The sequence below is a fragment of the Hyaena hyaena genome, unplaced genomic scaffold (genome assembly GCF_003009895.1).
Source record: "Hyaena hyaena isolate Hyena2069 unplaced genomic scaffold, ASM300989v1 scaffold_457, whole genome shotgun sequence".
Classification (NCBI taxonomy): domain Eukaryota; kingdom Metazoa; phylum Chordata; class Mammalia; order Carnivora; family Hyaenidae; genus Hyaena; species Hyaena hyaena.
The window spans coordinates 111,487-139,437 of NW_024081088.1; the positions used below are offsets into that span (position 1 = coordinate 111,487).

Here is a 27,951-nt window from a genome sequence, read left to right on the forward strand (position 1 = left end):
CAAAGAAGACATCCAGATGGGTAACAGACACATGAAAAAATGCTCAACATCCCTCATCGTCAGGGAAACACAAATCAAAACCACAATGAGATACCACCTCACACCAGGTAGAATGGCTAAAATTAACAACTCAGGCAACAACATATTAGCAAGGATGCAGAGAAAGACAGTATCTTTTGCACTGCTGGTGGAAATGCAAAATGCTGCAGCCACTCTGGAAAACAGTATGGAGGTTCCTCAAAAAGTTAAAAATAGAAGTACTCTACAACTCAGCAACTGCACTACTAGATATATATCCAAAGGATACAGGTGTGCTGTTTCAAAGGGGCACATGCACCCCAATGTTTATAGCAGCACTATTGACAATAACCAAAATATGGAAAGAGCCCAAATGTCCATCAATAGATGAATGGATAAATAAGATGTGGTGTATCTTATATAATATGTGTGTGTGTGTGTGTGGTGTATTTTATATATATATGTGTGTGTGTGTGTGTGTGTATCAATAGATGAATGGATAAAGATGTGGTGCATCATATATATATATACATATATATGTATATATATATCCATGTGTGTGTACACACACACACACACACACACAATGGAGTATTACTCAGCAGTCAAAAAGAATGAAATCTTGCCTTTTGCAAGAACGTGGATGGAACTAGAGTGTATTATGCTAGGCAAAATAAGTCAGTCAGAGAAAGACAAATATCATATGACTTCACTCATATGTGGAATTTAAGATACAGAACAGATGAACATAAGGGAAGGGAAGCACAAATAATATAAAATCAGGGAGAGGACAAAACATAAGAGACTTTTTAATACAGAGAACAAACTGAGGGTTGTTGGAGGGGTTGTGGGTGGGGGTGATGGCTTAAATGGGTGAGGGGCATTGAGGACACTTGTTAGGATGAGGACTAGGTGTGTACATAGGGAATGGATCACTAGAATCTACTCCTGAAAACATTATTGAACTATATGCTGACTAACTTGGATGTAAATTATAAATAAATAAATAAATAACATTACGTGAAGTGTGAGATAATCCAGGTGCAGAAGGACAAATATTATATCATTCCTCTTATTTGAAGCACCTAGATTAGTCAAATTCATAGAAACAGAAAGTAGAATGGTGATTGCTGAACGGGTACGGAGCTTCAGTTTGGGAAGATGAAAAGTTTTGGAGACAGCTGTACAACAGTGTAGATGCACTTAATGTCACTGAACTGTGTACATTAAAATGGTTAACTTTTATGTTATGTCTATTTTACCACAATAAAAATAATAATAAAAGGAACACATGACTAAAGTGTATATACATCTGAATGGCAGAGATAAGGGTAGATGATGGAGCATTCTTCATCCTCAGCACAAATGCACATATTCAATTAATGCTTCGGTAAGGAAGAAAGGAGGGAGGAAAGGACATCTATCTTGGAATTATGACCTGGAGACATTATTTCCTGTGTATGTCTTTGAAGGATACAGATATTGGGCACACCGGGAGATACCAGCAACGTGTTCTTGTAGAATATGGAGACTTTTCTCAACATCTAACCTGCCCTTCTCCATCTTCCCAAATTCTGACCCCATAGCGTTTTCCACTTCACAACAGCTGCCAAGTTTTCAAATGCTAAGTTGAACTTCTGATAACTGATAAGTCCTCAGTGAAATCAGTAGGAAAATCCATACCACCTTTCCTAAGCATGCAAAAGGAGCTGCATTCAAACAAAAGCCTCCCTTTGATATCATGTATAAAAGAAAAGGAAAGTCTACCCACATGCCTAACACTACTCCCAAATGACAGTCAGTCTCAGCATAATAAGTGTCTTCAAGTTTGCTGAGCCATGATCCAGAGCCTAATTATGATGAATTAAAATAAGCAAACTTTGCTCATTTTTCTTCTCCTGAAGTTTATGTTTGGGACCTTATTTTAATTGAAATCTTTGGAATTAAATATTACTAACATTGATACATACAATATAGGGTAATTCTTCTAAAAGATAATAAAGTTTAAAATGCTGCAATGCTTTCAACTTAAAATATCATTCTATGCCTAGGGCAAATGTCAAAGACAAGAGTCTCCTTTATTAAAGATCACCTAGAAGACAGATAACATTTAATATGTGTAATGATAAATCTGCAAAGAAAAGGAAACTTCAAAAGGCTTCTGTTAGACTCTATGGTATGCCAGCGTTTAAACACTGAAAAACCAAAAAAATGTCATTTCACATTTAAAGTAAGCATGTGAATCTCCAGATAGAGAAGTTATAGGAATTTTTTTTCCTTAAAAAATATATATATTCTGACAGTAACTTCTGATATTAATATTAATGCATTTTATTTTACAAACAAAATGGATGTTGGCAGCTCTGCTGGCTAGGATACAAAATTTAGAAGCAAAGGGAAAAATAAAATATAATAGGAGAATGGGATGGAAGAACACTATTTTACCTATTTTACCATTATTTTTAAATCTCCTCATTAGAAAGTACATAATTCTATGAAGGCAGGAACCATATCATTTTGCTCATTTCTATATTCTCCCAACAATGCTAGCACATAATAGGTATTTCGTCAATATTTGTTAAATGGATACATAAAAGTACAAAGTTAGGCATTCATTAAATGTATTTCAAAGGAAAATTGCCAAACACAGTTCCCCCAAATTGGTTAGTTACAGAATGGAAACCTCATCTCAGTAGGGTGACATGACTGGCACATGATTAGCTAGTGGCAGAGTTTCAACATAGACTAGTGTTTTCACTTGCCCTGAAACCTATGCTTCAGCCTACAGGAGCAGAGTGAAGACTGTCCCTTTATGTTGCTACATCACGCTCTTCTCTAGCTATTCCCTAACAGCTGAGGGAGGAAATGAGACAAGGAAGGATGAGCATGAAGCTTTCTTCAACCACCAAGAATAAACGGAGAGAGCAAAATGTCAACAGAAATGGGAGCAGACTTTGAACAAACAAGGGAGAAGAGGAGAGGGCCAGAAAGAGCCATCCTAACTAGATGTGAAGATTTAGCATTACTTTTACAACTCCCTTCATTTGCTCTGAACTAAGGAATGTTCTCTGGAGTCCTTCTCAGTACTAGCCTTCAACATCAAAGAAATGACTACAATGCTAAATGTTTTTCCTACACCAGATGTGTACCATATTACTGAGTTTAAAAGAGATGTACCACTCAAGTCAAAAGTAATTAGGATTTATTTTTCCAACTACATACTTTTTGGGTAACCGATTGTAGTTACATTCCAAGGCTTACTAAAAGGACTTAACAATTTCTACTTTACTGAAAAAAAACAGTTTCCATTCTTATTAAAAACCACATCAGGGGAAAGAAAAACAATTGTAAAATACAGACAATATTTAGATTCCAAAGAAAATAGGAACATTCTATTTTCTTTAAACTTTTTAAAAATATTTATTTATTTTTGAGACAGAGCGACAGACAGACAGACAGAGTGTGAGGGGTAGAGGGGTAGCGGGAGAGGGAGACATAGAATCTGAAGCAGGCTCCAGGCTCTGAGTGGTCAGCACAGACCCCAATGCGGAGCTTGAATCCACGAACCGCAAGATCATGACCTGGGCCCAAATAGGATGTCTAATCGCCTGAACCACCCAGGCATCCCTGCTTTTAAATAAATTATAAAAAGAGATGATCTAGTTAGAAAGCACTGGTCAGTGTATATGATAGAAAAGCACTCTCTGTCCTCTGCCTTGCCATCTCTTCGGTTTTAGAAGAGCTAATGCTGAGATTTATCACCAGTCATTACCCAACCCCGACCGTAGGATTTTCTAATTCAGTCATGAATATAAGGATAGAGTTCAGGTACCAGGAAGGAAGACAGTGCTATTCCCCTCTTCTTCTGTGGTGTGAGTGAAAATGAAATTTGTTTCCAATGAAATGAAGGCCTTACAGCACACTCCATATAAAATGAAGTACCTTCTCCCAACATCTGGCTGACATTTTCCCTACCTGGGGTAGGTGGTTGTGATTCTCTTTCTACACAGCAGAGTCTCTTATACTGGCCAATTGTTTCCAAATTCTACCCCTTGGGAATTACAAAGAATGTCAGTAAATGCTATAAGAGAAACAAAATCTGTAATTAATCAAAAAGTTTGAAAGACCCTGGCTTAAAGAAAATTAGAATGATTTGTTTGCTACCAGCTTTTCACACTCCCTTAATATGCAAATATGAATAAAGCATCTCCAAAAAAAGGGATCTAATATGAACTGTTTTCCAAACTTTTTTTGGCACCTTTTTTTTACTCCCTCAAAGCATCTTGGGGAGAATAATGTCTTTTTCTCTTAACCTGTGTCAGAAAAGGCATCTTAAGCTATGCTTAGCTCTAGTTTCTGAGTGGAAATCAATTCTCATGTCACTTCCCTATTTAAAATCTGTCAGCAGTTTTAAATACTTCAGATTATTTTAAGAATATAACAAAAATCCTGATTTTGGCTTGTAAATCTGACCCCTACCTGAATCTACAGCTTTGTCCCTTAACTTGCCCCAGTCAATAAGCCCTTAGAAGGTGCCCTGCTGTCCCTGGGCTTTTGTGCACGGTCATTCCACAGGCTGCAAGAGCTGCCAGCCAGGGAACGGCTCCTCCCTGGCGCCCTGGCCTGGCTGACGTCACTCCACCCAGTCTGGTCTGGATTCCTCCATGCCTGTACCTCGACCGTGTCACAGCTCTAGTGAGTGATCACTTCTTTCACACTCCTCCATCGTAATAGGTACTGTTTAAATGTTTGTTGAAATGGATGGATGAATGAAGAGTTCTCACCTAACAGAAGTGATGGGGATGGGGAAGGGAGGGGTTTAATGTCAACAAACTGTTAAAAAACACCCTGCTTTATACTAAACTCTTGGTTTTCCATGTGACACATTGTGCAGCCTATTTAAATCACTACGGAACTGGCCAAAACCCTACCATTTATGGTAAAGAGAAAATTTCACTTTTATTTTTGACCATATTGGACATATAAACATCCTGCAGCATAAAATCTACACACATATATTCTTCCATCCACTGGTGAATCATTCATCTAGGATTCTATTTTTCTATTACTACCAGATTCCCTTCTTGACATTTGAGGACTCTAATTAGCAAGAAGCTGCTTTCTTTTTTCAGTATTATAGAAATATTTTTTTAAGGGAAAGGAGAAATTAATGATTCCAAATAAATATCAGCCCCATATGTAGAGTGGTACATTCATGCCTTATGAAGCAGGACAAACAGGCTCGAGTGGGTCCGGGAGGTAGACACTAGGATACTGTCTTATGCAGATGACCTGACATTGACAAAGTCCACGACCACATGCTCGCATGGAGCCTCCAAATCCTAACGCGCGCCGTCGCTGCAGCCCAGAGCCGCAGTCTGACAGGGCCTCCAGCAGCTCTACGGAACTGCTAATGGATTTTCCTGCTTCTCTGCTCAAGTACAACGGGAAGGCTGTGTGCTCAAACTTCCAATTAGTCAGAGGGAAGAAAAAAGAACTGCAATAATTTTCTGAACTCATAAACTAGGAGATTTATTTTTTGCTTCCTCATCTAGTTGGTTTTGTTTTCCCCTTCAGTTTAGTACAGTCCTGAAGTCCAATTTAAGACACGTACTAACTTATTGTTTATATAGATTATGATCATCAGAATCAGCACTGCAAGCCATGCATGGAGAACACAGCCATCTATTCAGTGCGACCACCTGTATGGCGTGCTTCCTTTCTCAAAAATAATACCGCTTACACCTATTCCGAAAGCCTGAAAAACTGAGAGCTAGAATATAAGATAATAAAGGCCTGTCTTCTTGGAGAAGTCTGTTGGGTTTGGCCTCTGCAGTATAACGCTTTATATTAATGTTATGTTTGGCACCCCTTTATATATAAATACACTCACAAATATATGAAGCACTAGATCCCTAAAAGGTCAAATTGTTTTGGAAATATGATTGTACCCCTAGAGACTTCATCTACATCATAGTTTTGCTTAGTGACAGAATTAGTTTAAATTATACATATACATTTAATCTATCTCCCCATTTAATCTACCATAGTGCTAAGTACTCCATAAATATGTGGTGAATTGAAAAAAAACACAATATTTTTTTACAATGACAAGATTAAAAAATGTTTAAAAGCAGGAGTGCCTGGGTGGCTCAGTCAGTTGAGCATCTGACTCTTGATTTCATCTCACATTATGATCTCATGGTTCGTGGGATTGAGCCCCACGTCAGGCTCTGAAGTGACAGCACAGAGACTGCTTGGGATTCTCTCTCTCCCTCTCTCTCTCTGCCCCTCTCCCACTCATGCTCTCTCTCTCTCTCTTTCAAAATTAATAAATAAGCTTTTGGGGTACCTGGGAGCCTTAGTCGGTTGGGGGTCCAACTTTGGCTCAGGTCATGATCTTGCACTGAGGTCTGTGGGTTGGAGCCCTGCATCAGGCTCTGTACTGACAGTCCAGAGCCTGGAGCCTGCTTTGGATTCTGTATCTCCCTCTCTCTCTGTCCCTCCCCCACTTGCTTTCTGTCTCTCTCTCTCTCTCTCTCAAAAATAAACATTAAAAAAAATAAACTTTAAAAAATGTTTAAAAACAAAATGAAGCAAAATCAGAACACTTTTCTGCAAAAATGGTAGAACTGATTAGTGCTTAATGTGTCAGGAATTGTTTTTCATTGTAACTTATAAAGATGGCCCCTGGAGTTATGGGATGAGCATGTCCTGATCCTGGGATAATGCAGCCCCCTGCACTGACAGAGGCAGTGCTGGTTTGATTCTGCTCTGAACATGTCGGTAGTGCCTGGCTGGTCTGTCCAATACCATATCTCTATGCTAGCTATTGACCAGAACATTGAATTAGGTATCATCTTTGGTTTGTACACATTGATTGAACACTAGTCCTCTCTTTCTATTTTACCAATCCTGAGGTAAACCAAAATATTTCAAGTTGAAAATATTACTCGTGGCTCTTAAGACCACTTACTCAAAGATGTTGTGGTAGATTGGAATATGGCTTTCCAAAAAATGTCCATGTCCTAATTCTTAGAACCTCTGAATGTTACCTTATTTGGGAAGAGGGTCTTTGTTGATGAGATTAATATCGCCAAGATGAGGAAGCTACACTGGATTATCTGGGTGGGCACTAAATGCCACCACATGTACCCTTATAAGAAAGGGATGACAGACAGACACAGGGAAGAGAAAGTAATACGAAGATGGAGCAGGGCCTGGAGTGAGGCAGCCATGAGCCAAGGAATGCCAGCTGCCACCAGAAGTCAGGAGAGCCAGGGGAGGATTCTTCCCGAAAGCTGCCAGAGCGAACGTGGTCTTGTTAACATTTTGATTTCAGACTTTGAGCCTCTAGAACTGTCAGAGAATAACTTTCTGTTGTTTTAAGCCACCAACTTTCTGACAATTTGTTGCAGCAAGCACAGAAAACTGTGCTGTAGTTTTCCCTCAAAGAAATTACAGATTAGGAAGGGCAACAAAACAGGTTCACAAGTAACAAGAGTACGAGGTAGCAAATCACAAGTGCCCCAAAAAGGGCAGAGGGCTATTCTTGGAAGTTACACTTGTAGAAATGGGGGGGGGGACCCACTAACCCTTACTGGCAATAGGAAAAATCTCTTCAACAACTATGGTTTCACTGCAACATACTAGATATAACATTACAGATGAAGAGGACAGGACAGGTGCCAAGAGCTCACCGTGAGATGAACTTGACTAGATTTGGCAAATAATCAGCTGGAAAAGAGACGAGTCAAAGACAAGGCCAGAATATGTGTCAGGAGAGATGGTAGTAGTTAAAACAGAGATAAAGAACACAGGAAGAAGAATAGATTTAGGAAAGGTGGATGAGTTCAGTTTGAAATACACCAACTGTAAAATGATAACAAGATGCGTATATGATGATGAAATTCAGGAAGCAGGAAATATAGAATGGCCCCGAGAGAGGTTGAGGCTGAACATAGAGGTAGGTGTGAGTATCATCCATAGGTATGATTGTTACAGCCAAGAGACTGTGCAAAATTTATAAGAGATGGCTATAGAATATCCATTCTTTGCGATATTTTTTAAGTTTGTTTGTTTGTTTGCTTGCTTATTTAGAGAGGGAGGGAGGAAGGGAGGGAAAGCATGAGTGGAGGAGGAGCAGAGAGGGAGAGAGAGAATCCCAAGCAGGCTCTGAGCTAACAGCTCAGATGCAGGGTTTGATCCCACGAATCATGAGATCATAACCTGAGCCAAAATCAAGAGTTAGACGCTTAACCAACTAAGCCACCCAGGCACCCCTAGAATACCCATTCTTAAGTAGAGGGAAGTGTGGAGAATGTCTCTATGGGGAATGTAACAGAATACCCAGGAGTTTTCAAAAATATGCCATTGTGAGTCCCTCAGGTATGCTGAAAAGGAATAAGGCCTAGAGGAAATGGTATAGACAGAGCTTCCCAATCAGCATGCCCTTGATACTTACATGCTTTAAATGGGCTGTAGGTCTGCTGCAGGAAATTGATCCCCACAAGCTTCAGGCGAGTAGATTATTTTGTTGTTGTTTTGACTGGTAGATTCTTGAGGGGTCAGATTTCTCTAGTCTCCTTTGGCCATGAACAGCTTCAGTGTGAAGCTCCTTGCAGAGTGAATCTGATGATGTGCCCTGTGGAACAAATTCATGGTGGCCAAGAATTTGAAGACATTATCATTTTAAAAGTCTTGGTTAGGTGAGGCACCTGGATGGGTTTGGTTGAGTGAGTGTATGACTCTTGGTATTAGCTCACGTCATGATCTCACAGTTTATGAGTTCGAGCTCCATGTTGGGCTCTGCACTGACAGTGCAGAGTCTGCTTAGGATTCTCTTTCTCCCCATCTTTCTGTCTCTCCCCTGATTGTGCTCTCTTTCTCTCTCAAAATAAAAAAAAAAAAATTCGCTTTAAAAATAAAATAAAAGTCTTGGTTAGGAATTGCAAGCCAAACAAATTCATTGTGTGAGATCTGCATCACCCTGATATGAAAACCTGATAAAGACTCCACTAAAAAGAGAACTACAGGCCAATATTCCTAATGAACATGGATGCAAAAATTCTCAATAAAATACTAGCAAATCAAATCCAACAGTATATTAAAAGAATCATTCACCACAGTCAAGTGGGATTTATTCTTGGACTGCAAGTGTGGTTCAATATTTGTCAATCAGTCAACATGTTACACCACCTTAAAAAGAAAGGGTAAGAACCACATTTTCCTTTCAATTGGTGTAGAAAAAAGCATTTGACAAGGTACAACATCCACTCATGATAAAAACCTCCACAAAGCAGGGATAGAGGGAATATACCTCAACATAATAAAGGTCATATACAAAAAACCCACAACTAATATTGTCCTCAATGGAGAACAATGGAGAACTTTTCTTTAAGGTCAAGAAAAAGAATGAAATCTGGCCATTTGTAGCAACATGGATGGACCTTGAAGGTAATTATGCTAAGTGAAATAAGTCAAATAGAGAAAGACAGATACCATATATTTTCACTCATATGTGGAACAGGAGTAAACTTAACAGAGAACCATGGGGGAAGAGAAGGGGAAAACATAGTTGAGGAGAGGCAGGGAGGCAAACCATGAGAGACTCTTAAATACTGAGAACAAACAGAGGGTTGATGGGGGGGAGAGGGGAAAATGGGTGATGGGTATGGAGGAGGGCACTTGTTGGGATGAGCACTGGGTGTTATATGGAAACCAATTTGACAATAAACTATATATATAAAAAAAAAAAAGAGGGGTGCCTGGATGCTCAGTTGGTTAAGCATACGACTTCAGCTCAGGTCATGATCTCAAGGTTGGTGGGTTCGAGACTCGCGTCGGGCTCTGTGCTGACAGCCAGCTCAGAGCCTGGAGACTGTTTCAGACCCTGTGTCTCCCTACTCTCTCTGACCCTCCCCTGTTCACGCTATCTCTCTCTCTCAGAAATAAATAAAACATTAAAAAATTTATAAATAAGAGAGAGAGAGAGAGATTTGTAACTGCAGATGAAGGCATACATTTGACAGAGAAAGTTCCTGAAGAAGCTGAAGAGGATGAGATTGAGCCCAGGTAAAAAGATAGAGACACTGGCTCAAGAGAAGGCAGGCAAGGATGGAACAAATAACTTTAGTGATCAGAAATTAGGAAGTTGAGGGGCACCTGTGTGGCTCAGTCAGTTACACCTCTGACTTCAGCTCAGGTCATGATCTCACGGTTCGTGGGTTCGAGCTCCGCTTCGGGTTCTGTGCTGACAGCCAGCTCAGAGCCTGGAGTCTGCTTCGGATTCTGTGTCTCCCTCTCTCTCTGACCCTCCCCTGCTCACCTTGTCTCTCTCAGAAATAAATAAAACATTAAAAAAAAAATTTAAATAAATTTTTAAAATAAAATTTTTTTTTATGTTTTATTTATTTATTTCTAGGAGAGAGAGAGAGAGACAGCATGAGCAGGGGAGGGTCAGAGAGAGAGAGGGAGACACAGAATTGGAAACAGGCTCCAGGCTCTAAGCTGGTCGTCAGCACAGAGCCCGACGTGGGGCTCGAACCCACGAACCGTGATATCATGACCTAAGCGGAAGTTGGACGCTTAACCGACTGAGCCACCCAGGCGCCCCTAAAAATTTTTTTTTAAGTTTCTATAAAAGAAATTAGGAAGTTGAGGTGGCTGTTCCCCAAGATATCTCTTTTCTCTATTTTCCAAGGATACAGACCGAGACATATTAGAAATGGAAAAAATAAATGCGTTTGGTGGGATGCTTGGGTACTCAGTCAAACATCCAACTCTTGGTTTTCGCTCAGGTCATGATCTAAAGGCTTGGTGGATGCAAGCCCCACATCAGGCTCTGAGCTGGTGGAGCGGTGCCTGCTTGAGATTCTCTCTCTCTCTCTCTCTCTCTCTCTTCCTCTCCCCCCTTGTGCTATCTCTGTCTCTCTCAAAATAAATAAATAAACTTAAAAACCTTTTTAATGAGTTCAGCATTTAGAAGGTCATTTATGACCTTTGCGAAGGCTGTTTTAGTGCTTTATTGAGCCAACAGGTATTTCTCATACTAGTGAACAGGGCACTAGACTGGAGGTCCTGGAATGACAGTCCTAGATTTAAGATTTAGTTTTTCACTGAATTCCTTCTTCATAAGTGAAGGCACCTTTTGGGGACTTATTTCCTCAAAATGAAAAGGTTGGAAGAAATGATGACCTCATCCATGTCCAATGCTTACAATATTTGCCTGCTGTATACAAGGGGCAGGCCTGGCCAAGTATGAAACACAAAGATGCAATAAGAGGCAGGGATTGGGCCCTCAAGGCCATTGTTGTGTCCCAAAGCAAATTACTACTCCTAATAAGTAATCTTGTTGCAAGAAGTGCTCCTTCTTGGGTCAAGGTCAGCTATTGGGGAAAAGCACTGAAATTTAAATTTGAAGGGGAAAAAATGTGATCAATTCCTAGTATGATTTTTAAAAACCTTCAGTATCAAACTTGGACTGAAAATTTCTAGACCTTTAGCTACCTAATAAAGTTATTCCTCAACATGAGAAATCTGAGAAATGAATGAGTCACAGATTTAGAGGTCTTAATAAGTGAGAAAATTTGGTATTAATTTGAACACCGTGAGTTGTATCTGAGTCTGTCCCTTAGATGTTTAGCACAACACATTAAATGGAAAGTTGTGACTGCACATGTTATATTTTTTTAAGACAAAACAGATTCTGCCAACTTCTCAGCTACAGGAACAGAAAATACAAGCACACATAATAAAGACTGTCAAAATTTGATATAAAAAATAGATGTATGATGTTACCTCACACATCTTCCCCTCAACATGTTCATTATAATGCATTCTTTTGTTCTATCCTATTCAGAATTTCTGGCTGTCTATTTGTACATTGATTTTGTACCTCCCACCACAGAGATTAGAAACATTGACAAGCATCTTCCCATACTCCAAAATGCTGCAGCATGAGGAGGAGGACATTTTTCTGCTTTAATCTTTATAAAGAATGCTCACGTGGCTAATCTGTTCAGTTCCAAGTCTTTGGTATCTTGTCACTCCTTTTGAATATAAAGATGTCTAGGCTGACCTCCTTTTCTCAAAAAGGATCCTTAGTATAGCTCTGATTAGATTCAAAGTGATACCAAACTCTTTACAGAAGAAAGGCTATGACAGAAGGAGTACAGATTATTCCAGAGGTGTGTCTGTACCATTCCAATCCATCGCTATCAAGATGTGCAAATCACCCATCATTGGTAACTAATTCTCCGTAGTGGCAAATTAGTTTGTGATCATTTACCTCCCCTCCTCTCAAAGCCCCTGCCTCTATGTCAAACATCTCTGAGATACTCCCTGAAGGGGTTACTTCCTTGTTTTACTTCCAACACATGATTGTGCTGAATGAGAGGGAGTAGGGCAGCCAAGTGACTGCAGAATTGAGAGTTCAGAAGTCCTGACTGCAAGCCCTTCTCCTGCCACTTATTTTTTCATTAATAGTTTATTGTCAAGTTGGTTTCCATATAACACCCAGTGCTCATCCCAACAAGTGCCCTCCTCCATGCCCATCACCTCCCTATCCCTCCCCCCATCCCCATCAGCCCTCAGTTTGTTCTCAGCATTCAAGAGTCTCTCATGGTTTGTCTCCCTCCCTCTCCCCCACTATTTTCCCCCTTCTTCTCCCTCACAGTCCTCCGGTAAGTTCCTCTTAATCCACCTATACGTGCAATCATATGGTATCTGTCCTTCTCTGCCTGACTTATTTCGCTCAGCATAACACCGTCGAGGTCCATCCACGTTGCTACACATGGCCACAGTTCATTCTTTCTCATTGCCATGTAGTATTCCATCGTATAGATAAACCACATCTTCTTGATCCATTTGTCAGTTGAAGGACACTTATGTTCTTTCCATGTTTTGGCTATTGAGAGTGCTGCTATGAACATTGGGGTACATGTGCCTTATGCATCAGCATTCCTGTATCCCTTGGGTAATTTCCTAGCAGTGCTAATGCTGGGTCATAGGGGAGTTCTATTGTTAATTTTTTGAGGAACCTCCATACTGTTTTCCAGAGCAGCTGCACCAGTTTACATTCCCACCAACAGTGTAGGAGGGTGCCCGTTTCTCCACATCCTTACAGCATCTGTAGTCTCCTGATTTGTTTATTTTAGCCACTCTGACTGGCGTGAGGTGGTATCTCAGTGTGGTATTTCCCTGATGAGGAGGGATGCTGAGCATTGCTTCATGTGTCTGTTGACCATCTGGATGTCCTCTTTGGAGAAGTGCCTGTTCATGTCTTCTCCCCCATCTCTTCACTGGATTATTTGTTTTCCAGGTGTGGAGTTTGGTGAGTTCCTTATAGATTTTGGATATTAACCCTTTATCTGATATGTCATTTGCAACTATCTTTTCCCACTCCATCAGCTGCCTATTAGTTTTATTGATTGTTTCCTTTGCCGTACAGAAGCTTTTTATCTTGATGAGGTCCCAAGAGTTCATTTTTGCTCTTGATTCCCTTGCTTTTGGGGGTGTGTCAAGTAAGAAATTGCTGTGGTTGAGGTCAAGGAGGTTGTTTCCTGCTTTCTCTTCTAGGGTTTTGATGGTTTCCGGCGTCACATTCAAGTCCTTTATCCATTTTGAGTTGATTTTTGTGCAAGGTGTGAGCAAATGATCTAGTTTCATTCTTCTGCATGTTGCTGTCCAGTTCTCCCAGCACCATCTGTTAAAGAGTCCTGCCATTTATTAACTGTGTAATGTTTAGCAGCTACTTAACCAGATGTTCAATTTATTCTTCTGTAAAAGAAAGATTAATAAAATCCACCTGATCTACAACATGGGGCTGCTGTGAAGAAGAAAAGGAAATAGATGACACAGGACATTTTATAATCTATTCCTGTGACTTGGCTTGCTACGGTGGGACAGCAAAGGCAAGCAACCTGAGCACTGATTTTCTCCTCAAAGCAAGCCAGACCTTTCCTTCTGCCTGGACTGCTTCTTCCTTTGAGCAAGACCACATGGGACTCTCCTTGAAGGAAAATGGATGCGGGGGCCAGCCCTGCTTCCTACAGGCTTGTCCTTACATTATGGTGTCTCAGGTAAGGGTGCTGGGGCTGGGGTATTTTTTGGGTAATTTCAATCTCTGTTCTGAAGCCTTTTTTTCAGAATTATGGGAGGTCAGAACAACTGTTATTTTATTTTATTATACTTTCTTTTATTTTTTTGAGAGAGATGGAGAGAGCATGTGCACGAGTCAGAGGGAAAGGCGGGGGAGAGAGAGAATCATAAGCAGGCTCATGCTGAGCACGGAGTCCAACTTAGGCCTCAATCCCATGATTCTGGGACCATGACCTGAGCCAAAATATCAAGAGTCGGACAGTCAACTGACTGAGCCACCCGGGTGCCCCAGAACAGTAGTTATTTAATTTATTAATTAATTAATTTATTTAATTTATTAATTTATTTAATTTATTAATTTTTAATTTCATTTTATTTTACTTTTATATGTTTTTTTTTTGAAAGAGAGAAAGAGAAAGGGGGTGGGGGCAGAGAGAGAGGGAGACATAGAATTTGAAGCAGGCTCCAGGCTCTGGGATATAAGCACAGAGTCCGATGTGGGGCTCGAACTCACTAACTGAGAGATCATAACCTGAGTTGAAGGCAAACACTTAACCAATTGTGCCACCCAGAACAGTAGTTATTTTAAACAGATTTTTATTTTCTCTATAACAAAAAACACTATCCAACAAGGAATCATTGGTGTGCACATCAACCTGTCTATGTTCAAGTCACTGTACAGCTCCGTCTCATTTTGGAATCTGACATGAGGCCAAACCCAGTTTAACAGTAGCAGAGAATGACAGACTATTGGAATTTTTCCACTAAAAGTCATTGCTGTTACCTCTATATAATCTTACGAGCTTCAATTAAAACCCTTGAAGTAAATTTTCAAAGATTCTGAACCCACATAGTTATCCCCTTAGTCAAATTAGGATTCTAGGGATAGACAAGTTTCCTATGTTAGTCAAGATGAGTCATGACTGCATATTTATTCCTGAAGCAAAAGCTGAGCCACTGTAACTTCAGAGAATATCACCCAGTAGCATCAATGTGACTTGCCCTAGGAGTATGTCTAACTTCCAAGGAAAGACCTATCTTCTCAAAAATTAAGGGTTTTTTTTTAAAAGCTATTCTATTTTAATCTTTTATAAATAATATGAGGTATTTTATGATACCACATTAGAGTATCCAATTACTTCTTTTAAAAAGTATTCTTACTTCTTTCAATTTCATTTTTACTGCGTGATTCAAAATAAATGGCATTCTATTCTAAACAGTGTTGTCACATGTATTTACCTCATTTTAATCTCAAATTAACGTCCCTATCTTGCAGATAAAGACTCCATGTCATAGCACAAGGCTGGTGCTAAATAGATATCTGAATGAATCAATCAGTCAATTGATCAATTGACTGATTTTAAGTGACTTGCCCAATCTTTATAGGAAGATCAGACTTGAGTCTGTAACTTTGGCACATTGTTCTTTATACTGCATCACACCCCCTCTGCTCTTGCTAACAAAAAAGTTTAAGCTAATTGTCACATCTAATACAGATTTACAAGCACCTGATTATACTTCCTCTTAAGCACAAATGGAAGTGTGGATTCCAGATTCCAAGGAACTATACTACAATAGAATTCATTATGATTAAGAACTAAAAATTCTCTTGTCTTTATCTCTTCCCTGGATATGCTCCAAAGAAGGTATAAATTTTACATTTCAAAACAGACTGTTCCCTTATTCCATTCCTAGAACTTGTACCATTGTTGAGAATTCTACCAAGTCACAAGCAGCCATGTAGTTGTAGGATTAGGAGTTAAGCGGAAATGTAATTTGGCAACAACTGCTTTAGAAATTAGCCAGATATGTTATATAGATTGTGCATCTTTTTCTCAGTAAGATCTAGTGTAGGAAGGAAAAACAGCCATCATAAAATAGAGACTTCACCCTCTTTCACACAGAACTATATTTCTTTAAATTCTGAAGGCTGTGATTGAGAGAACTCCTTTATTATGCTACTGCTAGAGAGCAGACTTTATATTATCACACTGAACAGAGAGAGAACAGAGTATAAAGCGTAGTGAGGCATAGAATGACCACTAAAGAGGCCAAAAGTCCAGGTCTTAGTCCTTGCTATAATATTTTAAGTATAATCACAAAGCAAGCTCTGGGCAGACACTGAAGTAAAAGAGAATACAGCCTTATACCCCCGTACATTTCTTTCACAAAATAATGATCCATTTTCTCCTGCACTGAGGTCAGGAGAGACCAAATAGTACATTACCTGATGAGATCACACCCTGAAAAACATAACTTCAAGCATACCCCATTTACTGACTGGCACTGAAAAGCAGGTAAGACTACCCTTCGGGGTAAAAAGATAATCAACAATATGTATATGCTATATTCATTTTTTAAAGCAACAGAATGCTGAGATCAATTCTCGAGTTTTTACTCACATATTCATAGACTCAGAGTGGGGGTTAGGACTCATAACCAATTTGAAACATAATGGGTCAAATGGGATATTAATGTTTATTTTCTTTATAGCCAGTCACCAAGCACACTGGACCCACTGCAATGTAGTGGAATGTCTGTGTTGTGCCATTTTTTCCATTGTGGTGGTTATTAAAGACATTCAAGAGTGAAAATGTACGAATTTCTCATTTTGTCAAAGAATTCCTAAGAAATGTATCCTCCATGGGCACCTGGGTGGCTCAGTTGGTTCAGCATCCAATTCTTGATTTTGGTTCAGGTCACATGATCTCACAGTTGTGAGATTGAGCACTGTGTCAGACTTGGTGACACAGTCTGAGCATGGAACCTGCTTAAGATTCTTTCTCTCTCCCTGTCCCTCTCCCCTTCCTTGGTGATCTCTCTCTCTCTCAAAAAAAAAAAAAGTATCTTCCATACCACATTCCCAGTCCCAATAAAATGCTATATATATATCCACTACATGCTTCCATTGCCAACTTCCAAGCCATTCGTACATGGCTTCCATTGCCAACTTCCATGTGATGCTTCCCTGAGGACCACAGAGCCTTGGGTTGTTCCTCTAAGGGGGGAAGGGGGGCTGGGAGAATGCATGAGAATCACAGACTTATGTGTTACCTGCAAATTTCCTTTCCAGGATTGGGTACGTGTGCAGCTCTATAGTAAATGAATGAAAGGGCTATGGCAAGTCTAAACCTGATCCTCACTTTCATATGGAGTCTTCTTCACACACACACACACACACACACACACACACACACACACACACACAGAAGGAAAAGACATCATGCTTAATACTGGTCCATCCTTTATCTTTAAAAAATTAATGCTGTTTGTTAAAACTGTAAAGATTTATGTTTCTAAGTCAAAATCAGAGATTAAGTCATATACCTTTCAACAGAATCAAGTGCAAAATATGCTATGACCTAATAGAGAAAAATTTTTTTAAAAACCCTAGGTGATAAATTACCTGGGCTATGGTATTTTCTGGGGAATTAAAGTTTAGCAGAAAAACTGTTTAAATGCTTATTGTTTTACATATTTCTATACTATGTTAGTTGTTTTCCTAGCATAACATGTACGGCATATTAAAATTGCTCTATGACAGGACTGGATAGTTCCTAGGAGTAAGAGACGGTACCCATAATGGGTATTACACAGGGTGTTATGATGAGAGTGTAGCCTAGAAGCAGAAGATGCCCATCAAACTCAAAGGGGGTAAGGGTGTGGGAGACAGAGGGAGGGTTTCTATGTTTCTAAGACAGTTTCTAATGTTTTCATCGCCATGAATCCTTCCCCTGCCATATAATTTCACCTTCTTAATAAAGCGTTATTTTTAGAGCATTACATTTACTTAGTTATTTTTCTTTATAAAATATTTATTCAAATATGCTTTTTAAATTCTTCCAAGGCCCCAAAAGCAGGTTGGCAAAGCAGTGTCGTTTATACTTCATAGGTCAGGCAACAGAAGACATGGAGTTAAGTTTCAGAGATAAGACTAAAACTCTTGCTCTCTGTCTTAGCTCTCTTTCCACTAGGTCAGCTTTAAAGCTGCCCTCTGAGCACCTCTTTGGGAACCAATGGAGGTGGGGAAACTGAATGTTGGGGTTTTTACCCAGGATGGCTGCTTGTTTCTTGGTTTTATATGTTGAGTTTCTATGTTAGTATTTGAATAAAAAGCTAAATATATATTGTTAAATTAACTATTTCTCAATTAATGTACTTATTTTTTGTTTATTCACTATAGTATTTATTATTTACTATAAAACATACAAGTGTTATAATATGAAAAATGTAAATACTTGGGTAAAATATCAAACCTATGATATAAAAACTATATAACATTTCATCATAAAAAGCTATGATGAAGCACGAGGGGTGCTTGGGTAGCTAGGTTGGCTAAGCGTCCCATTCCTGATTTTGGCTCAGGTCATGATCTCACAGTTCATGACAGTGAAGAGCCTGAATGGTATTCTCTCTCCCTCTCTCTCTGCCTCTCTCCACTTGCATGCGCTCTCTCTTGCTCTCTCTTGCGTGCGCGCTCTCTCTTTCAAAATAAATAAATAAACTTTAAAAGAAGCTAGACCCCTCCCTTAGTAAGATTCCTGAACTTAGTGGGAATGAACAAGATGAAATGAAACATCCAAGGACTGATCCTGGTCTCTGGAAACAGTGGTGATGAAGTAATGGGCTAGGTCCTGAACAAGAGCTCAGCTCTCTTTCCTAGACAATGCAGGACACGTCTACAGAAGGTGGCGATTGAACTAAGACTGAACAAAGGGTTGGGAAAGAAGGAAAAGTACAGGGAGTAAACTTAGGCTGGGGTTTGGAGGGCAGAGGAGTTGGGGGAAACAGTGTAGAGAACTGATGAAATGGAGGAGAACTGAAGAAAAGAAAAAAAAACAGAAAAATATGAGGATGAAAACAGGGTAACTTTATGACTCATTTTTTATGGGAAGGGGAAGGAAAGGGAACGGAAAAGAACAATTTCCAGGTTTTCAGTTCCACAGACTGGGTATATGCTGACAACTGAGACTCAAAATAGCCAAGGAGAAGTAAGTCTGGGAAGGGAAAAGGAATAATTTAGCATGGGATATGCTTAAGATGAGGGGCTGTAAGATATCCATGGAAAGACGCAGATCTGACAGTGGGGTGTGTGAGTCTGATATCTAAAGGAAAGGTCTACCTGAGCTGGAGATATTTAGGAGTCACCAGGACCCATGTGTCTACTAGACCTATAAGAGTGAAGGAGAGGGGCGCCTGGGTGGCTTAGTCGGTTGAGCGTCCGACTTCGGCTCAGGTCAAGGTCTCACGGTTCGTGGGTTCGAGCCCCGCATCGGGCTCTGTGCTGACAGCTCAGAGCCTGGAGCCGGTTTCAGATTCTGTGCCTCCCTCTCTCTCTGATCCTCCCCTGCTCATGCTGTCTCTATCTCTCTCTCTCAAAAATAAATAAAATTAAAAATTAAAAAAAAAAAAAAGAGTGAAGGAGAGCACCCAGAGAGTACACGATGTGAGAAGAGAGGAAGGTCACAGTGTAAGACAGGGAATATCATGGAAGGGCCCATAGCAGAAATGATATAGTGAGGCCAAAGAGACAGACAAAAAAAGCAACTAAGTAGTATAAGGAAAAAGGGAGTTTTGAGAAGAAGAAAATCACAGTCAGCATAAAGGACTGCTCTGCGCTGAAAAGAATCCTTTGAATTCAGTAATTAAGAAGTTGTTGAGAAACTTACTGAGGGCAAATTCAGTGTCCAGAATGTTAAGAGTTTAAGAAATTTAAAATGGAAAATTAAAATGATGATAAAATCTAGTGGGGAGGGAGGTGCGTAAGGAGCAGGGCACCAGAATGGAAAGAAAATACAATCAACAGTTAAGATCACAGAACAACCAACCACATGCGTTGTTGAAATATCCTAAGATGTCTGTTTGTGTAGCTGGGAGTGGATGAACAAATTGCAGTCTCCAGTGGATATTGCAGATAACTGGCCCACCTACTAAAAGAATAAAGAGGAAGGGACAGGGAGTAGTGTGGTCACTTTGCCTAAGTGTAGAAAGAGGACAGGCAGTGACATGAGAGGAGAGGTAAAATAATGGGAATCAGTAAATGGGGAGCCCAGTTAGTGCCGGACAATCCTACCCTCCACCACTAGCAGCAAGCCTGAAATTTCTTGGGTGTGGGAGAATAAGTCCTCCCACTGGAGCTGAACAAGATATGGTGAGAAGAATGTTCTATGAAGATGTCAAAGAAACAGAGAGTCTTCCTTGTAACAGAACATGATTCCCCAGCACCAAGTTAAAAGACTGTGATCCATTAAAGTGTGAGAGTCCAGGGGATATGGTGCTGAGCTGAAGAGCGGTGGGTACGTATACAAGAGCGGATAGTGACGGGGATGAGATGTGGAAGAACTTGACAGGAAGCGGGGATGGAACTGGCTGGCTTCAACCTCTCAATGCAGGCTGTTTGGGTGTCCAAGTGGACCTGACATCCCTCATGATTACTGGATTTGAATGGGGTGGGAGGGATGGTGTGCCGCTCCTAGATGCCTGGCTTCTAACCCTGAGAGAAAATGGTTAGAAGTGAGGTTTAGCAATTGAGAGTTTTGTCCCTACAATAGTTAAGTCAAGAATAGTATACATAGAGACCCAAAGTTCATCTCAGCACTTGTACATCCTTTCTATTCCCTCAGAGTTACTTTTTTCCTCCTTGAATCACTATCATGACACTTTTTCATAAAACTGATTTTCATTTGCCAACATGGCTTCTTTGAAATCCATAGAAGTTATATCAGGTATCCATCTCATCTTGATGCCCAGAAGCCAAGGAACAGTAGTTGACAGGGGTGGAGACGGAGAGGGGGAGGTCAGTGGATTCCTGACGGGATGCTCTACATGGGGAGATGTCATCAGAGGAGGAGGTACAAGCTTTGTTCCTTCATTCCAAATTTTTCATATGTTAGTGAAACAAGGTTCAAGAAAGAGTTCTCACTACTCTTAAGAGTCCCATGTTCTTCTTCTCATCAAGCCCCTTTCTTCCAGAGTCCTTAACAGTCATCCACCATCCCCCTTCCTTCACGCATACTTTCAGATCCATTGGGTATTTTTTGTCTGGGCAGTGCGCTGAGCTCAATGCTGAAGGGAACATATCAAAATGTCCTTAACGTAAAGGGACAAAGACAGATGAGAGGCAATGGGGAAACAGAGCCTTGGAGATGGAGTAAGAAAGGCTGGGTGTGAGCCCTACCTATTCCATTTAGTAATTTTACGGTTTGAGACAAGATACCTAACCTGATTACTTCAATTTTCTCATTTATCCAATGGAGATAATAATATGTAGTTCAGAAGGATTTTATGACAATTAAAAGACATGTGTTAAAGTGCTTTTGAAATTATAATACCCTTACAGTAGAATATGGTAAATAGAGGAATAAAGGTCTATTTAAATTGTTTGGATATTCACAGAAGACAGAACACTCCCTACACATATTAAAGCTGATACTTTCCTTATGCTTTTACTACTTATAACAGATATAGAAAGACTTAAAACCATGGCTCCATATAAAGAGTCTCAGAATTTCTTCTCAGGTAAAGTAGGCCAGCAGTCTGCTCAGCAGTATTTAGCAAGCTGAAATCACAAGTCACAAATACTTATTCTTTTTTCCTAGTAAAGGGCCTAAATCAGGCAAGAGCCAAACAACTTTATTTTTTGAATCATAAAATAAATAGAAAATTTCCCATAGAGATAAGAAACTCATATATCCTTAGCCTCAAAGAACTTTTGATGGTAACCATATAAATGTCATTGTGAGAGCTGAATTTTTTCATGTGTTGCTATCCTAAAACCCCTCATACCATTGTAAAGTCCCTTCCAACTCTAAAAATCTGAATACATGAATAATTTTTGAATTGCATCAAGTTTTCACACTTGTGAGTAAAAGCCAACCTCATTAAAAAAATCGCAAAGGAATACCTATTCCAGTCCAAGAAAGGCATTTTATCTGAATTGCTTAGAGCACTCCTTATTCATACTTGTGAATCTTGAGTGTAAAAACACAGACACCCCCCCCAAAAAAAAAACCTGTCAGAAAATGTAAATGTCTTTAAAAACACCTTTATGTATGAAATCATTAATATAGGATGGTAAAGGATGAAGGAAAAATAAAGTGCACAGATAACAGCATACACAGACATTACTCTTAAAGCAACTTACATAGGATTTGCATTTATTTAAATTTAAATGATTGCTCACATGTATTGAGTGTTTGCTTCATAAGTATGTATTATTATATCCATTATACTTTTATCAATTCACTCAATTGTCACAGCAACCTTCTGGGTATGAGGAACCACCAACCTGTTTTCCACAGTGGCCACTTCCATTTTTTTTTACTCCCTTTTAAAGTATTTAGTTTGAATGTTTTAAATAATGCAACACAGTATTTTGATATTACAGCGTTAGCATAGCACTTGACTAATGATCTGCAAATCTTTATAGTTACATATTTTAACTTGAAAAATTACCTCGGAAGGAATATATGAAATTGTCAAACTCAGAAGCAGAGAATAGAATGGTGGCTGCCATAGGTTAAGGGAGGGGAGAGACTTAGGGAGGTATTACTCACATGGTACAAAATTACAGTTATACAAGATAAGTGAGTCCTAGAGATCTACCATACAACACAGTGCCTCTAGTTAACAACACTGTATTGTATACATAAAAATTTGCTAAGAGGGTTGATCTTAAGTGTTCATATATACACATATGAAACATACTAATAGTAAATAGCATGGAAGTGATTGATGTTTAAGGCATAGGTTAAGGAGATGGTTTCAAGGGTGTATACTTATGTCCAAACTCATCACGTTGTATGTATTAAATGTATACAGCTTTCTGTGGGTCAGTCATACTCAATAAAATTATGGGTTTGCACTACAGGAAGCAAATTGTCACAATAATTTAAGGCATCTAGATGTTCCAATATGAAATGGTTTTAAAAATCAGGAACTTGCAATAGGCAATCAATTTTTTTGAGAGGTAGAGATGCTTCTAGCACCTGACAATTCCTGCCTTGATTGTTAATGCCTCCTACTCCTTCCAAGAGAACACTTGTTAGAGGAGAAATAAAATGATTCTTTCAAGGCTCCGAGGGCTTTATTACAACCTGAGTCTGGCATACACAACTGCTTGTGGGGGTTCTGGTCACAGCAGGTGAGTGCGGGTGCGGAGAGTGTTGTGTGTTTCTCTTTCTGAATCTGGCACTCCTGCCCTTTGACTGCTTCTGTGAAATCCCAACATCCTTCCCATACTGCTTTCTGTAATCTCAGCCAGAATGGGCTTCTGCTGCTGTCACCAGAGAAGCCACCATTCTCCTGGCCAACTCCTACTGTTCTTTCAGGCCTCAGCGTAGATGCTGGAATTTTTATCCTGCCTGGTACAAGAAGCTGAATTTGATCTGCCTTTACTTCCATTCCTTTCTTCCCCTACTTGCCAGGTTTCAAACGGTTAGTGATTGAGTCTCATAACTCTGGGTTTCCCTATTTTCAATAGCTTTGTTTTATACAGAATTTTGTGATTATGTTCACAGTAATTTACGCCTAAGTCTCTGAACTTCCTTAGTTAGGTTTTTCTGCTCTTCAGTTCTTAATTCTGAATCCCCCCACTCAGTAAGGTATCTGCAAGCGGTTTATTTTCTAGGTCTTTGCTTTTGCACAACAAGATACTGAGGCTGAAAATGAAATTCTTAATTACATTTCCTCCTCTTAAAATACTTACAAATTTTCCATTATCTTAGGAACTCAGTATTGCAAAGAAGTCTGAAGAAAACAACTTAATTTTGGTCTCTTTTATGGAAAGCTGCTTTTCCTCCTCCCTGGTTGGATATTTGCAGGATTTCACAAATATTCTTAAGTTTTTCATTTTTTCTGAACAAGGCATGTCTACTTTGGATATTTAGAATCAATTTAGAATTTTCTTGGACTATAATGAACCATTTTTCCAAATTGATTGCTTTTTTAAAAGCATATTAGAGTTATTATATCTCCTGTATCAGTCAGGGTATAAATCAAAAAAGCAAAACCAGAGGAGATATTATTTATTACCAGAAGAGAACCTTTAGAGTCCCAGGAAAGTCTTTCCTTGAAAGAGGCAGAGGCCCAGCTGCATTACTTCTCTGCTTCTACTATAGTTTTCCACCCAAGTTAGCAAAGATAGTCAAGTTCCATGTGTTTCACAAAGCAATGGAAGATGAGATCCCAGCTTCAAATTGTTAATGTCAGGCTCAAATAGGTAGGACCAGATCTTACTTACCAAATTCTATGATACATTCAGAGCAAAGGGGGATACTTTAGAGAGATTAATCTTAAATTCAGGTGGCTTGTCAATAGACTTGAGTCACCCCAACTATGCTAACTCAAGTTGGCCCCAAATTTGTTAATTCCATGAGTTTAAATCCAGGCTTTAGACTGCACACTAACATCATAGACTCAAACATAAGAAGGGTGATAAATTTTATTAATAAAACAATTGAAACAAATGGGCATCATTATTGAAAAATATGCCCTCTTCTTAGATTACATTAGAGGAAAAATTTACGAAATTATAGCTGACCCAAAGAAAATAAAAATGCTGATAGTTTTAATACTGTCTCTAGGGAATACAATTGCTCAAATACCACAAGAAAGGAGAGGAGAAATTAAAATAAAGAAAAGGAAGCGGAACACCTTGGCGGCTCAATTGGTTAAGTGTCTGACTTCAGCTCAGGTCACGATTGTGGTTTGTACGTTCAAGCTCTGCGTTGGGCTGTGAGCTGGCAGCTTGGAGCCTGGAGCCTGGAGCCTGCTTTGGATTCTGTGTCTCCCTCTCTCTCTGCCCCTTCCCTACTTGCTCTCCCTCACTCTTTCTCAATAATAAATAAACATAAAAAATCTTAAACAAAGAAAAGGAAAAGACAGGTTAAGCTCGAGAGAAAATACTACCTTAGAGTAAGGTTGATTCTTACATAACATATTAAAGAGAAATTAAACTGAAAAGGAGATTTCAATAGCCTTCAGATATAAAAGAGAAAGGAAAATGCAATAAGGTCTAACTGGTATTAAAGAAGATACCAGATATAAGGAGAATGTTTAGTTATTAGTAGATCAAAAACAATGAATCCCAAAGTTTCAAAATTATCCTAGAAAGTCTGTAATGGAAAGAACCGTGTCCCCCTAAAATGTAAATGTTAAAGCCCAAACCTTCGATGTGACTATACGGAGAGAAAAAGTCTTTAAAGAGATCATTAAGGTTCAAAGAGGTTATAAGAGAGGTCACTGATCCAACAGGACTAGTGTCCTTATAAGAAGAGGAAGCGATACCAGGCAGATGGGCACAGAGAGAAGGCCATGTGAGGACCCAGTGAGAAGAGACACCTGAGAACTCACGGCCTCCTGTTCTCTCTCTCAGCGTGTGCACAAACAATAGCCTATGTGAACAAAGGGCAAGATGATGGCGGCCTACAAGCCAAGAGAAAAGGCCTTAGAATGAAATCTGCCTCGGTGGCATCTTGACATTGGACTTCTCAGTCTCTAAAACTTTAAAAAATTAACTTTTCTTGTAAAACCAACCAACCTGTGATATTTTGTTATGGCAGCTCTAGCAGACTAATACACAACCTGAAAGAGAAAAAAAAAGCACCCCAAAAAGAACACTCTTGAGAGAGCTAGCGTACAGGAAACTATTAAAAGGTAGTTTCCATTTTTTCAATTATTTATTTTTATTTCTTAATTTTTAAAATTTATTTTTCACGGGTGGGGGGAAACACACAGAAGGAGCAGAGAGAGAGAGAGAGAGAGGCTCCAGAGAGAGAACCCAAGCAGGCTCCACACTCAGCACAGAGCCCAACACGGAGCTCAATTTTAGGACTATGAGATTACGACCTGAGCTGAAATCAAGAATCAGATGCTTAACCAACTGAGCCACCCAGGCACTGCTTAAAAGGTAGACTCAAAATTGCTAATAGAGAGCCTATGATAAAAGCAATTGATTTTCTTGCCTCCCAAACTATATCCCTCTGATCCATTTATTTCTAAGAAGAAAATCTAATAGTGTTAGTCCTTACTTCAAACTACACACACACACACACACACACACACACACACACACACATACACACTAATTAGCTTGGAAGGCAAGCCGTTCCGATACCTGGTTTCTATGTGCTTTCCAGAATTGTTTCTTGATAGATCCCAACCCTGCATCCTGGGCTCTAGTTGTACCAAACTATTTGCAGGCCTCTGAGCATTATTAACTTCATCACATGGTCCTTCTGTCTGATAGTCCCATTCATCCTAGCCTGTGTGGATTTTGCAAGATTCAATTTAAGTAACACTTCTATGAAGCTCTTCTTGACTCATTAAGATAGAAATACTCATGTATTCATACCACCTACAACATTTTATTTTTCTTAAATATTTGCCACCTTACATTTTAAGCCAGCGGTTCTCAAAAGTTGTGATATAGCCCCCTAGGAGGCATTTTGAAAATATAAGGGGCATTTTTGGTTATTGAAAGACTGGGGGCTGGAAGAGCACTATAAACATACAGTGGACTGGGCCAGGGATGCTAAACACCTTTCAACATGCAGACAGGCCTCTATTAAAAAAAAAAAAAAAAGAATAAAGAAAGAAAAAGAAAAGGTATCATGTCCACTTTTTGAGTCTTCCATTTCACTTTCATGTAGGTGAAAAACATATTTAGAACTACCTGAGTTGAGAGTCAAACTCTGGCTTATAGATCACCAAAACTATGATTGTATGCTGTTATATACTGAGATCATAGGAAAATAACTATCATATAAATTGAGGAAATAATGTACCTGGTGTCTGTTCAGAACTTTACCAAGTTGTTCCCGTTTCAGAAAGTCAGGCCCTCAATGGAAGCAATGTATTTGAGTCATCAAAATAACACAACTGGATTAGTCTGCATTTGTAGCTGTAGAATCGTAGTGATTCTAAGTAAATGTACAAATTTCCTTATTTGGATCTTATTTCAAATGTCAAACATAAATTTAAAATGTGGGCAAATATTCAGCTAAATATTTGAAATTGAGTTTTACAGCTTTTTGTACAAATGAACAGTCACCAATATGCCTACTCTGCCAACTCATTTTTCCTTTCTTTCTTTTTCTTTCCTTTTTTTAAGGGGGGTGCAAGTGAAGGAGAGGGGCAGAGAGAGAGTGAGAGAATCCCAAGTAGGTACTTACCAACCATTTGTCATCCAAAACCAGACTAGTACTGCCTAGCTTTTGTCTGTCACCTGTCCTTGCTCCCTCTCCAGGAGGCTGTGACATTTGCTTGGCTTGAAGACTGACCCCATATAATTTTCTAAAGAATGCAAGATTGGTTTCTAGGGCCCTACTTTTCACAGCAAGTCCCCTGTAATTTTGAAGGCAGGCCCTCTGATCCACAGGAGAAAGGAGTTTCCCATACCTCACAGGAACATCAGAATTGCACTTAGATTAGAATCAGGTCCATGGGTGACATGAAGTCAGTGTTTTGGCTTGGGTGCTGCAGGACCAATTCCTTTTATATATTAGATGGATTCCAGAAGCCTCTCCTCTTCAATGCACTCTCCAGAAAGCTATTTTTCTCAATAGCTTGATTCCATTCAGTCAAGCCCGATCTTCCAGAGTAACAATTATGTGTGTTACATATTTTCCAAGTCACCATTTGTTTGTTTTCAGCGCTCTGACATATTTCTGTAATTGATCTTTAATCACCTTCATCTATACAAGATTATCCTCTAGTGCCCAGACTTCCTGGGAGCCTTTGGAATATTACATTTCAAACTTTTCCTTGGCCATGTGACCTCCATATGGAGTCCATTATTTTCAGTCAGAAGGTCCCTATTCCCAGTTTAATTTG

The 27,951-nt window shown here is 39.4% G+C and overlaps 1 protein-coding gene across 1 annotated transcript in view; it reads left to right on the plus strand.

Moving 5' to 3' along the window:
- The first annotated feature begins 5,344 nt into the window (after nt 1–5,344).
- LOC120246209 (regulatory factor X associated protein) overlaps nt 5,345–27,951 on the plus strand; it is a 38,625-nt gene continuing 16,018 nt past the window's right edge. The window contains exon 1 of the mRNA XM_039253635.1: nt 5,345–5,473. Within this exon, the coding sequence (XP_039109566.1) occupies nt 5,345–5,473 (129 nt within the window). The remainder of the gene's footprint in view (nt 5,474–27,951) is intronic.